Source organism: Cuculus canorus, chromosome 3, assembly GCF_017976375.1.
Source record: "Cuculus canorus isolate bCucCan1 chromosome 3, bCucCan1.pri, whole genome shotgun sequence".
NCBI classification, from domain to species: domain Eukaryota; kingdom Metazoa; phylum Chordata; class Aves; order Cuculiformes; family Cuculidae; genus Cuculus; species Cuculus canorus.
In genome coordinates, this window is record NC_071403.1 from 8,935,770 (window position 1) to 8,949,275 (window position 13,506).

Here is a 13,506-nt window from a genome sequence, read left to right on the forward strand (position 1 = left end):
ATGCTTCTTAACAATTGTATCAAGCCAGGAATATCCATACAGTAAGGGTATTGTGGCCTAACTTGAGGCAGGAACCTTTTGAGCAGAAAAAGAAGTTTATGATCCTACCAGGGAGGAAGGAAGGCAGATTCCCGTAGCAGTTTTGATCAGTGCCCCCATTTATGGGTCATGAATTCCACATTAGTCTGCACAGTTTACATATATACCACTGAAAAGTAATTATATATATGTATTACACTGATACTTATTTGTGCCATTATTCTTAGTGTTCTCTTGGTCTCTAATCTGGATGCTAACTGGGATTTTTTAAAATTTTATTTTCCTTGTAAAGGTTTCAGCATGATGATGTTAGATGTTCTTTTGTCTAAGATGGGAGAGAAATGCTCCCTCTCCTTAAGATTTGTCCTCTATCGACAAGAGAACCGAACTGTGTAGTTGGGCTGGAAGGTGTACAGAACTCCACACAAACATGTATTTGACACTGTACAGAGATCTTGTGATGTACTTTCAAAACCAACTGAATGTTTCTTTTTTGAAATGTGATCTTAAATCACTTGGGTGGGTTTTTTGGGGAGAAAAAAAAATTCCCAACTCTATTTATGAAAGAATCTTTACTTTATAACTTGTAATTGTACTTCATTTGAGTAGTTTTCGGATTAGTAGGTCAAGAGAGGCAAAAATGTGCTCCCAGACAGTTATTAAAACCTCTTTAACTGTCTTCATAAACAAACAGGTATGAGGATAACGCTTAACACAGAGCACTGTAGTTTGAGAAAGAAAAGAGGGGGGAAAGGGGAAAAAAATCAATACCTAATGTTTGGTATGTGAATGCTAAAGCCTTGAAAGTGTATGTTGTTTTTCAAAGAGACGAAGGCAAAACCACTTATTGCGCTGTTTATTTTTAGAGAACACTTCTAAGGCGAGCCACTCCACACCCTGGAGAATTAAAGAACATGAAAAAGACAGTGGAGAATTTACGGAATGATATGAATGCTGCTAAAGGACTGGATTCAAACAAAAACGAGGTCAATAATGCCATTGACAGAGTGACCACTTCTGTGTAGAGTTTCATCTCCAGGTTTTACCTCCTGTGTCTTCCCCTGCTGTTGAAATGTTCCTGTCGTCTTCTGGGACCTCACTGAACCCCTTTTTGTTTTTAACCAGAACCTGATTCATCGTCTCCATATATGTGAAAAGTGCTGCCCACTGGAAGAAAGTGCCTTATTTCATCCAGGCAGTGAACCAATAATTTCCAAATCAATATTGTAATTTTAATAGTGCTAGGCTTTTTTAAGTATAATACACTACTGTATGCAGAATAGAATATTTTTATCTTAAACACAGGGGAGGTAATGCCTTTCTTTTCCAGAGTGCTGGGATAGCCTTTTCCCAGTGGCTGGATGTGACGGTGAGAAATATAGTTTTGTGGAAAATTGATACATTTTTTTTTATTTTTTTGGCAGCTCAGATGGTGTAAATTTTAAATTTTTGTATAGGACTTTCATAACAAAATGATGTATTTCATTTTTAAGAGAAAATTTATCTTGAGCGGTACATATTTTAGTATTTGTGGAAGAGAAGTTGTTTCACGGACAAGTGTATTCATTCGTCTGTACCACCCATTGTGCCTTATTGTGTCTTGTATGTCATATTAGTCTTAAATATAGCAATTATTGAGGAAAATGGCAAGATTTAAACTTGAGTCTCCTGTTTTAGATATGTTTTTCTTTTCAGACAGTAATATGTTGGGATTTTTACAGCAGACAACTTATGTTTATATCATGGGATTTTAGGTTGTGAAGCACAAATGTTGGTTTTGTTGTATACAGAATTAAGATTAAAATGACCAAACTGCTATTGTTTATTACATAATGCACTCACACTTTAACTTAGCTGTAATGAAACATCTTGTTTTGGATGCTGTGTTGCATTGCAGTCACTAGAAATTCATGCTTCCGTTGTCTTTTTTAAATGTGCCATCTGTAAAATAACTTGAAAAACAGCACGATAGACTTTCAGAAGCACAGTATGAAACTAGCTTTATGTATTACACAAGAAAGCATGATACTTTAAAGTGCTTTGCTGGTTTTATATAAATATATAAAACCATAATAAAAAAAATCTTTAAAACCTTCGGTAGATTTATTGTGTCATTAAAATAGCAATTAAAATCTGTATGAATTAATACTGGAATTTACTATGATTGTTACTGTGTTGCACTTCCAGTGGTCCAATACTGATTTCCTGGTCTTAATAAATCTGTGGGTTCTGTTTTTTTATAGGGGTAAGTATTAACCGAATAGAATTTAGTAAATTAAGTTTTGCAAAAGGCAGATAAAGATTGATTTTGGTGTCTCTGGGTTCTGTATGTGCTGTGAACTAAGGAAGACCTTGAACTTGTTCAGCACGGGGACTTGAGCAGTCTGAGTTCAGAGCAAGTATTTGATGTATTTAGTGTGAACAATAACGCGAATTTCCACAAGATGAAAGACCTGACACTTTGTTTATGGCTAAACACATCCCTTCTTCTGCTGAACGTTTCTTCTGGTAAGCGTTGCTTGTATGAGGTTTTCTGGGATGGAGGCAAAGAAGGAGATCAGGGAAGTTATAATAAATTCTGTGTTGAAATGAATAACTGCAATATTAGATAATTTTTGTAATTTAACTTTTTCATTTGAAGCCTTTACAAAAGGTGCTGCTTTGTATTTGATAGCGTACAAGTAGTTATTTCAAGCCATGTGCACATATACAAATCTAACCTGGGAAAACACATCACTTTTTATGATTTATTCTCATCCCAGAGAATTCCTTATTTAAGCTTTGAGCCACGGTCTCTTTGCAGGAGCTGCTGCCAGTTGATAGGTTCATGGGTAGCGCAATTTTGTTCTGCCCAAGGCAGAGTCCTGCCACTTGGTCTTGGTAAGCTGCTATTTAAAAAAAAAATACTGGGATGACACAACAAAAGTTTAAAAATATAAGAAACTGTATCCAGAGTCCAAGTAAACCTTGGCAAACTCATTTGACGATGAAAAAGAGTTCCTAAAAAGGACAGAGCGAAGCCAAAGGCAGCAAGACTTTGTGATGACAGTTTTTCATTTGGAGGCTGTAGTTTGTTTGTTTTGTTTTTAGTGTCTGCTCCAAATAGAAACGGGAGAGCTCCATCGGCAAAATGAAGTAAATATGTAAAGCCTGGATTTGGGCAATGCCTAACATGCCACCATGTGAAAATAATTAACTGCCCGTGTGCACTCACTCCCTCTTGCTGAAGTCAGAACAGGATGTAAATCTTGTTACAGTTCTTTGATAGGTGCTTTGTCGCCAGGCAGTTGCTTTTTGTACACTCCAGCACGCTTGGGGAGCCTGCACTGCAGCCCAAAAATTAACCAGACGACAGGCGCTGCTTGCTGCATTGGCTTTTACATGAAGTAACTGGTCAACAGTCAATTTATTTTTGTATTCTTTTAAAGTAATGGGAGGAATATTTGTTTTGTTTTCTCAGGCTGTAGCGAACTGGGTGATCCAGGCTTGTTGCCTTCATTTGAGATGGTTTCTTTACTTTAGGGTGGCTAGTGCCATCTCCTTGTGGTCATCTCAGCCGAAGACAGGTGATAGGAATTGCTTATTGAGGGTGTTTCCCTTCATTCATTTGTTAAAGAAAATAAATCGAGCTCAGAGTAGAATCCAACAGTTATTTGTTAAGAGGTTATGGGAGCTGAAGTCCATCATCAGACCATCCTGCTGCTATCTCCAAAGGAGTGCTGGTGTTCCCCACCTTTCACTGCAGTGGGAAATCAGTCTTTGCTTTGCAAATCTCTGTAATGAAAGGTTGGATTTTCATTATGTTTCCTTTATGTTTGGGGAGATCTGAAAGAGGAGGTGTTTTTCAACGTTCTTCACTAACACTGTATAGCATTGTATCTTGTTGATGTCTTTTGTTTATGCTCTTTGGGGGAGGCAATTTGAGATTCTGCTCTGCTGCAGAGTTCAGCAGAATATACAATTTAGTGTAGGATGTTTGAGTCTGGCAGTAAGTGCATTTTTCCAGGTTTGAAAACAGCTGCTGGTAGTGTGGAATAATAGCAGCTGAAGTGTTGTTTGTTTTCACGGCTGAAAAGATGCTTAGATATTCCCTGTGCTAACGATGACAAGTGGCTACCCTCTCTCTCCCCCACATCCTAAATATCTGCTTCGCAGCAGCTTTACCATGAAAGGGTGACTTGCATGTCATTCCACCCGGTCAAACCTCCAGCAGCGTAGACCCCCGCAGTCCCTCTGCTCTCTTGAATGAGTTGTATGTGTGCCATTTTATAAAGTGGTTTAAGTACACTTGTCCTCCCAACAGTGTCAATAAGGTTCCAGGTAATTTAAGCTGTATTTTATAGCCAGAAAAAGCTGATGATGTTTGTTATGCTGAAGCAGTGTGTGTCTCTGTGTCCTTGAATGTATGAACCCTACCTTCCCGGTCTTTGTTTGGCTCTTTTCTGTTGCTGATGACTGTGAGGAGCCTGCCTAGTGATTATAATTTTGTAAGCATGACTTTTTCCTTTTTTTTTTTTATTTTCCTCTTGTGTTTTGTTAGTTGCTTTGTAAGTCTTTTGGGAGGTGGGTGTAACACGAAGAAAAAACACTGCAATACTTACGTCCTGCTTTATTAGCTAAACAGGTAATCAAGGAAAACCAATTGACCGTAGTGGTGCAGTAGATTTAATATTAACCTGTCAGTTACTGCATGCGAGTTCGCTATTGAAAGTCGCAATTCCATAGTCTTACAAGAGTAGGGGAAAAAAATAACCACTCTTGCTACCATTTTTAGTGTAGTTAGTGTAGTAACAAATTTTTCCATCCCCTGTGTGTTGCTCCAGGCTTTTTCCACAGCTTCCGTATAACTTATGTGTTGAGATTATTTTTCTGGCTTGCATTCCATATTCTTAATAATCAGCATATTGTGGGAAAGTGAGTACTGGAAACTTGCATACTGCGGTCCTTTCCAGCAAATGACTTGTTTGTATCCGGAACAAGCTGATCAGCCTGCTTCTTGTCTAATATTAGTGCTTTACTAGTGCTGGGTGAACCATGTTTAGCAGACTAGCTACTTAACAAGTTTCACTACTTGCTGCTCACAAATTCAGCTGTTGAAAGGAAAGTATTTACACTGGGAATTTTTTTAAAGTCAATTCTTCAGTATTCTTTAGTTGATCCTGTTGCGGTTCGCTGTAAACATCTATCTCCCCCTGAGACTGAAGCATCCTGTTTATCAGAAAAGTCCAGACCTTTTGTTAATGGAGAATTTGTTGACAGTCTTTACCTTGACTCTGGAAAATCCAATTACTTTCATTTTTCAATTGACTTGATCGGAGTGTTTCCCATCTTCAATTTCCATCAAATGCACTAATCTGCTTCCAGGCTTAGGTTGCTATCAGAGAAGATGATAAAAGCAGACTGACCTTGGTTACTGATAGATAAATGGTTTGGGTGTTACGTTCCTCCTGGACCCATTGTGACATTTTCAGTGGAATGATGCCTTCCTCTTTCATTCTGAACTCAGGAATATTATTAGTATTCAATCAGCTTAATGAAAAATGTGTGTTTTTTCAGAGTGGAGAAGCAGATACCTGGTTGGAGGACAGCTTTGTGAGCTGCTTTGCAGGAACCATGTTATCGCCTCTTCTGGTGTATGATGAAGAGCTTTATCTCCTCTTGTACAGTTCTTGTAGCAACAGGGTGATCAGGCATGGGTTCTGCCAGAGCTAGAGGGCTTTGCAGGGCTTGGCGTGTGACTGGACTGTACCTTGCCTAACTTCAGGAGCAAGGGTTCATGGCAGCCTGGTTTTGAATTTGTAAATTTGTTCACAGTGTGCCTCTTAACGCTGATGTTCTTAGTCTATTAACGCTGAGATCTTAAGTATTATTATAGCTGATCTTTATAGAGAAGAAGGCCTTTTCTGAAAAGTACAGTCCTTGTGAAGGCTCCTCAGTGATGTTTTGGAGAAGGGATTTAGCAAATCTTTCTTGGCATTAATACCAGAAAGTGGACACCTGATGTCCAGTAACCTATGACACTTTTCATGATGGAGAATGTTGTCTTGACCAGTATCTCTGGATGTGCAGCTGGAGGCATGGTACCAGCCGTGCCCAAAATGTTAACAATGTTCACTGCAGTAAAAAAGTACTGAGGGTGGTAACTTTCCTCAACGTGCGTGCACAGCTTGCAAAAACCATCAAAGCGTCAGCAGCTTGAATTTCGGTTTGTAAGCATCCCTAGAATAATACAGAGACAGGACTTAACCGTTCAAAGACAGTTTTGTGTCATCTTCTTTTCGTCCTGAAGCAAACTCGAGCAAATTATGGGACTGTGGTACTGATTTAAGCAGTTTGATTCTCTGATCGCTCTGTCAGTTTTACCCAAACCCAAAATAAGTGGCCTGAATTAAGCGATTTTGAAGTAGCTCACAGGAGATACAATTGTCCTATATTTCTGGATTATTAGATGGGCCACTACTTGAATGAATTTCTCTACAGGTTGTTGATGACATCTTGGACTTCCACTGAGCACAGAATGGTTTGGATTGGGAGGGACCTTAAAGATAATCCAGTTCCAACGCGCCCTGCCATGAGCAGGGACACCTCCCACCAGACCAGGCTGCGCAAGGGCCCATCCAAACAACTTAAAACCAAACCAAAATCTAAACTAACTAACAAGGAGTCATTATTTGAGTATTGCTAATGACTTTTTTTTTCCATTCAGTAGGGGAGAAAATGGCAAGTCTGAAGAGCTTTTGCATAGTGGAGGTTTTCAGGATAATCTACAGTAATTTTATTTCTTTTTAAATGATGTCTTCATTAAATTAAAAAAATCTTATCTGGCTACTTAACACTTGAACATCTAAGTTAAAAATTAAGTCATATATTTAACTGCTAACAAAGTTTCCCTGCGAAAGGTTTGCTTCAATAATCCATTCAGGTAGCTTTTACATTGCCTCTTCTACAGTGAAATAGTATCCAAGGATGTGTTTGTTTCAGCAGCATTTTGTTTAGCTTTCATTATTATTTCATGTGAATCACAGGAAGCTGTTTTAGAGACAGCCTTTTGTACTTTAAAATGGGAAGTAGTTTTCAATTAGTAGTGTATGTTATGTGTAGTTGTACTTTAAGTACACCTTTTAAAGGAAAAGAGTGTTTATATTCTAGAAAATAAGTCTTTAAAGACTTTTTTCCCCCATATTTACTGATTAAGCTATATAAGTATTTTTTTTTAAATAGGTGAGAATGTGTGTTTGGGGCTCTCAGTTGAGTTACAGTATCAGATGTTTTACTCTTGAGATATTTTAGGTAACTGGAAGCACTGACTTCTTGCTGACGGTGACCAGGCTGTTGCTGTAAGCAGAGTGTTCTGTTGTCACTGAATGGTTTCAGTGTGTTAATTCAGAAATGTGTGTGGTTTTCATGTCTTGGCTTTTAATGCTTGTGTGTTTTGGATTCTTTTTCATTTGCCAGGATGATTTAGGGTGATACATAGCATTTGCACACCTTTGTTGCCTGGAGGAAATTCATTCTGCAGAGGATTTATTAGCGAGATCTTATCGGAATAGACACCTTGTACTTTGTGAGAACAATTTGTCCTCTTAACATACAGGGGTATGATACAGAGGAGTATTTATGTTCTGAAGAGACAACCTTTGAAAACATGAAAAACATTGAAAAGAGCTAGAAAGGGGCCCACCTGGCATGCTGGTGAAATATTGAAAGAAAATTATCTGTTGCCAATCAATAAAGATCATTATTAATGAAGGGAGATGAAAAATCTATTTCCATGGAATGTAGCAACTCTTGAAGCTGTCAAATAGTGTTCCCCCAAAACATTTCTTACGCGTTTAGAAAAAATCAGTATTACACAGTCCAAAGATCCAAGAAATTTAAAGTCCTAAATGCGGAGTTCCCCTTTTTCCTTTTACTCCAAACATTTTAGAGAGAGTGTAAGACTATGTGCTTTACCCTGTTTGTTACTAATGAGTTAAAACAGTGACCGTTTTGATCTTGTTGGGTCTCAGCTTCCTGATGGTTATAGAATAGTTTGAATTGGAAGGGACCTTAAAGCTCATCCAGTTCCAACCCCCCTGCCATGGGCAGGGACATCCCACTGGCTCAGGCTGCCCAAAGCCCATCCAACCTGGCCTTGAACACCTCCAGGGATGGGGCAGCCACAATTTCCCTCAGCAGCCTGTGCCGGTGCCTCACCACCCTCATTGTGAACAAATTCTTCCTAATTTCTAGAACTTGTTCCTTATGTCTAAAACACAAGAAGAAGTTTCATACCTTACCTGGGTAGTAAGAAGACAAATTTCTGTAAAATTCTTTATGGGGGATAGGTTTTTCTCTCATAATGTTAGCGCGGTAACCTCTTTTGTCTCAAAGCCTGATTCTACAGCATTAAATCTAATGAGAATGGACTAATAAATTAGTGGAGGTTTTTTAAGATGACTTTGTTTTTGGAGTACAAATCTACTGTCTGTTAGCTGAACTGTTGCACCCTCCACCTTGAAGGGTGATGGAAGCTTATCGCCCATCTAACACAGTTTTCATTAATATCTCAGAGTAATGAGCTGGATGGGCATTTTTTGGAAAAAAATATAGAATAAAGTGGTTGCTTTGTATTGAGGCACAACATACAGCAGAGCTGTACCTTCCACCTCCTACTAGCAAACGCTGCATGCTACTGGCCTCGCTAAGAACTTGCAGCTGTGTGTAGCAACACGGCTACTCTTGGCTTTGTCCAAAAGAATGCAAAGAGCCCTGCACAGTAACACCCTGGCAGTGAGCCCAGCAACAACATCCCTGACATTCTCTGTTCCTCACCTTATATTGCTACTGAACTCTTAATTTGAAGTCTTCCGTCTTCTTAGTTCCAGCCCCTACCCCTTTCCTTTCATCAAAAAGGACTGTTGTAAAAAATGGCTGAGGATTAAGATTTGTTTTCCAAGTAGTGTCAGCCTACGCTCACAGCAGCGGCATTCATCGGTTAGGTTTCTCCATTTTATTTTACACAAGTGTAATCCACAGATTGTTTTGGTTGCGACGAATATGTATAAATGTAGGCCAAAAGGCAATTCTGGTTGTTTCATTCAATCATTTGCTTTTGATATGACCAAACGATGAAACTGCTTTCATAAAGATAACAGTATTGTATAGACCTAATGAAAACGTGAGCAGCTCTTACGCAGAATTGCCGTTCTGTTTCTGTTTTGCTTTAAAGTTTGGTAGATAAGAGTAGATTGAAGGCTAAAATCTCTTAGGTTTCGGATGACGTGAGGTGTGAAACAGATACTGGATTTCCCTTCTAGCTGTATGGCAGCATGAGGAAAAGCATCCTGCTGTAGGAGAAGACAGGCAGGGAGCAAGAGTGCCCTGCAGTTCTGCCTTCCCAGTTCGGCTGCAATGGCACAGGGATGTACGATCTCCTGATGGGCATCAGCTCACTCCTTTTGCATACAGGAGGCTACCACAGCAGTTGAAAGTGCTCCTAGGATGGTGAAATGATTGTCAGGATAAGCTTAATTAGAAATCTATATCTGTTACCTTGAGAGAATAGCCTTTTACTGTTCTACTGAGTTTGGTAGGCTGGGTTTGAGAGGCTGTTGTTTAGCATTGGGGATCAGGGTTAAACAAGGACGACACATTCACTAGGAAGAAGTTAAAAGCTTCACTGTACCTTTGTTTATTTTTAGAGTAAAATTGCTTTATGACTTCCTAATGAGCTTAAAAGTTGACAAGGATTTAAACTGTCCCCGAATACCCTGACTGTATGGAGGCGTCACATTAGCTTTTCTGAAATAAAACAGACCAAAACAACAGCAAACAATTTCAGCTAGTATGCTATTTCCCAGTCTGATTAGAATTGCAGTCCCCCTAGTTAACATTCATCGGAAATAAAGCTGCTCTTTAAGAGTACCCATTTGCTTCCTTATTCTAGGCAAGTGTAAAGAAATATTAGGACATCTCTTGCCTTGCATTTTCAAATGCCAGAAAGGTGAGAGCCACTACTATGTCACGATTGTGCTGCTTTTGCATTCAATTCACCGGTGAGCTAAATTGACAATCATCTTGAGTGTCCTGAGCCGTGTGTTTTAGAATAATCAGAAATCACTGTTTATCAGTGAACAGTGGTATTGCGGAATCTCAGTGGAGCTCAAAATGTGATTTAACAGCAAATTTCTTACAGAGGCCAGACATGCCTTCTACGTACAATGCGAATGAGACACTGAGATATTGTTCTTGTCCATTTCCTCGTCTTTTCAGCCATACTAAAAACAAAAGCAAATGAAGAATCCCAAGGGGAGTTCCGTCAGCAGCTGAAGATGAATCAGTATGTCCAGCAGTGACAGCCTTGTCCTGTCTCCTTTTCTTTCTCATCCTTAGATCTAGCAGAGATGGTGACATCTAGGGGGCTCATAACAGCAAGAAATCTGTGTGAATATAACCATTTTGCAGTAAAAAGTGAAAAATGGAAGCTTAAAAAATTGTTAAATCTGAATTCAACGCCTGTTTAAAGGATGTGAAAGTCAGTCGGTGCCACTGATTGCCCCACTGTAAGCTCGTTGATATGTTTTTCATTAGTTTGTGTTCCCCATTCCTTTGCTTTGCTGGAGCATGTGCGTTAGCATATTTATTGATAGGGTGTCAGAATCTTTCTGCTGTTGGGTTTGTGTCAGCATGAGGAAATTTAAAGGCAAAATTAAAGCAGCTTTTTAAGCATAATGAAAAAAGTTTCTTTGAAAATGACTTCTGAAGCTCAGTGAAATTAATGTGCGTGGGCAACTTTGACGCAACTTGCTGTGGGTGATCTGCTGTGTATGACGGAGAGGTGGGGTTTTGAACTTAAATAAGTAATTGACATTTGGGGAGAACTGGACTAAAATCACTTTGAAAATCAGCAAACCTTAAAACATCTCTTTAGTATTGTACTTTCTATTGAGACCATTCAACAAATGGAACATTTTCTTTATAAATCAGTAGAAAACAGAGGGGAGCTTGATAGGTTTTGTGCCACAGGATGCAAGGTGAAATGATCACTAACAGTCTAAGTGCTCTTGTTGGTTTTCTTAATAGTACAGAGTGTAATATTATTGAAGACTGGGTTAATCATTTAATTCTTCTTTACAGTGCTGAAGGTGGGTTTGTTTCCACGCTCATGTAAGTCCTTGAAGGCTTCCAATACTTTAAACAGCCTTTTCTTACTCTTTGTATCACCAGTATTGCCCATTAACTGGCAATGTACTTCTTTGGGACTAAAGGTACCTCTCAAGGTAAAAAGTGGAAACCTGGTATTTATGAGAAACTAAAAAAACTTTGTCAAACTTTGCCAGACAATTTCTGCATGTACGTACTTCAGTCACTTTCTTAAAATCTATTCATTGCCTATTTTTTCTTTATCTTCCTCTCAGGACTCTATTAAGTGGCATCCCAAGTCTCCTAAACTGTACAGTGGCCATAATTGGAGCTCCCAAGGCTCTCGCTGGGCCTCATTGAAAGGAAAGGAAAATTTTCATGGTGGTAACCTGTACAAATTCAGCTCTGCTAATGGAAAATGGAGGGAAGGAAGGATCAGTCCCGAGCAAGAAGCGGAGGAACTGGAGGATCCTGATGAGGATGTAGGTAGTCTCCTTGAAGTCAGGAGGGACAATATTATCTGTTTGTCGAGAAACTGCAGCCTGCTCACAGGACGATGCCGCTGAACACTTAGCGTTAGTGCTATGCCTGCCTTGCTTGTGCAGAGGGTTCAGAATCGTATTAGATGCTTTATTCCTTTACTTTGCCTGCAATTAAAGGATCTATCCAGTCCCCAAGAGTACAGTGCAACTTGCTGGTTAGGATGAGTAACCTGAGCAACGATGAGAAACATGGTTTTTATTTTACTCTTCCTTCTATCCCTAGTTACCAACATCCCTCCATCTCTTTCCGGTAAGCAGCATGTTAGTAGAGCTTGAAGCTCAGTGTCTCCCAAGGACTGGATGGTAGAAAAGTTGGGCTGCCCTGCTACTCTAATGCACGTTTAGTTTTGGATAGTGCTCTTCCGGGATGCTGACATCTAGGAAATCCTGGATGCTGTGGTTTCTCTAGCCTACACCCACCAAGTGTCTGTCACCTGGGTGGCAGCTTCGCTGTCTTCTTGGTCATAGCCTGGGGAGAGGAGGTTGTACAGGAGGTGATTGCACTCTCACAGCCTTTCCCTTTCAGGACACTGCTCACCAATCTTTGCTCCAGATGTTTGCTGAGAGTTGCAGAAGGAATTGGGGCTCCTGCTTCTCTGCCAGGACATTCGTTCCCTCCTTGCCTTCATCTGCTTCTGGTTTGCCTCCTCCTTTAGTCCCAACTCCCAGCCCTTGATTCTAGCCTTTCTCCCCAGCACCCATGGCACTGCAGCATTGCTGTTGGATCTGAGTTATTCAGCCTGAGGTTATTAAAAGAGGAATCTCCCACAAGAGAGAAAAAGATAATAAAAAGTTTTATGTGAGTTAAAACTAAACAAATTCCCTTTTAATTTTAAGTGAAAATAGGAAGCAGTTGTGCCTTACTTGCTCTCCCTGGGGTTAGTGATGTTTCTTTCCATCTCAACTGAAAAGCGATTGTGGAGAAACTCTGATATAAACTGAAAAAACAGTGTCCAGTGGGGTTTCTGCACAGCTGTTCATGGTAGTGCCACTGCTTTTTATTTCTGGTATTAAACTTGCAAGCTTAGGAAGTTATTTCTCAGGTTTATTTTCAAAGGTGTTGACCTTTGTTTTGTGCATCATTTTACTGCCAACAGAAGATATAAGGATTATGATAATATGGAAAACTGATTTAACCTTACCCATCAAATTAAAGACAAAAATCAACTAAATATAAATAAAATATCCAAAATGTGAAAAGAATTTGGATATTGCTGAATTTCCCGGGCATAACTGATAACTGGAAAACATCATTGTGTTTTGCAGTCAAACTTGTCTAAAGTTTCAATTGGTGGGTGTGCTTGAATTATGGATTTCTCTTTTCAAGCCTTTGTGGTTTAGCTAAACATAGACTGAAATTGTCTGTTCCTCACTACATTTCAGAGTAGGTACAGCCTAAAGCCAGGCTTCAAGGTAGGCTTTGGGATGCCTCACCTTTGATGCTTTACTTAGGACCCCTAATTCACTAAGTTTGAAGGTCTCTACTCACCACCGTATGCAGCTAAATAGGCAATGTAGACAAAAATCTTTTCTTAGAGATATAGATGCATGGTAGGGACTTGCCTTTCCTCGCACACCTGTGCTTCCCAAAATAAAATGTGATCTCTAAGGAGCTATGAGAACTGCTGTTTTCCCTATGAAATGCCCTTTCCTTTGCTTCGTGTGCAGTTCCTTGCCCTGTCACAATGGATTCAATGCTACTGAGTGGCCAGAGGCTGCCCAAAATAGTCTTGTTCCCATGCTCCATCCTTTTCATAGGGCATTACAGGATTTGGTAGGGTATACGTCTGCTATATGTGCT

The 13,506-nt window shown here is 39.6% G+C and overlaps 1 protein-coding gene across 4 annotated transcripts in view; it reads left to right on the plus strand.

The window, feature by feature from the left end:
• The window catches only part of LRRC1 (leucine rich repeat containing 1), a 103,423-nt gene that overhangs the window by 71,001 nt on the left and 18,916 nt on the right, over positions 1-13,506 (plus strand). For 2 of the 4 annotated variants that reach the window (XM_054060888.1, XM_054060889.1), the window contains exons 14-15: positions 906-1,025; positions 11,439-11,645. In XM_054060888.1, coding sequence (XP_053916863.1) covers positions 906-1,025; positions 11,439-11,645 — 327 coding nt within the window. Of the gene's footprint in view, positions 1-905; positions 2,156-11,438; positions 11,646-13,506 lie in introns of those variants that run through there. The other 2 variants (XM_054060890.1, XM_009567780.2) reach the window with 2 other exon arrangements.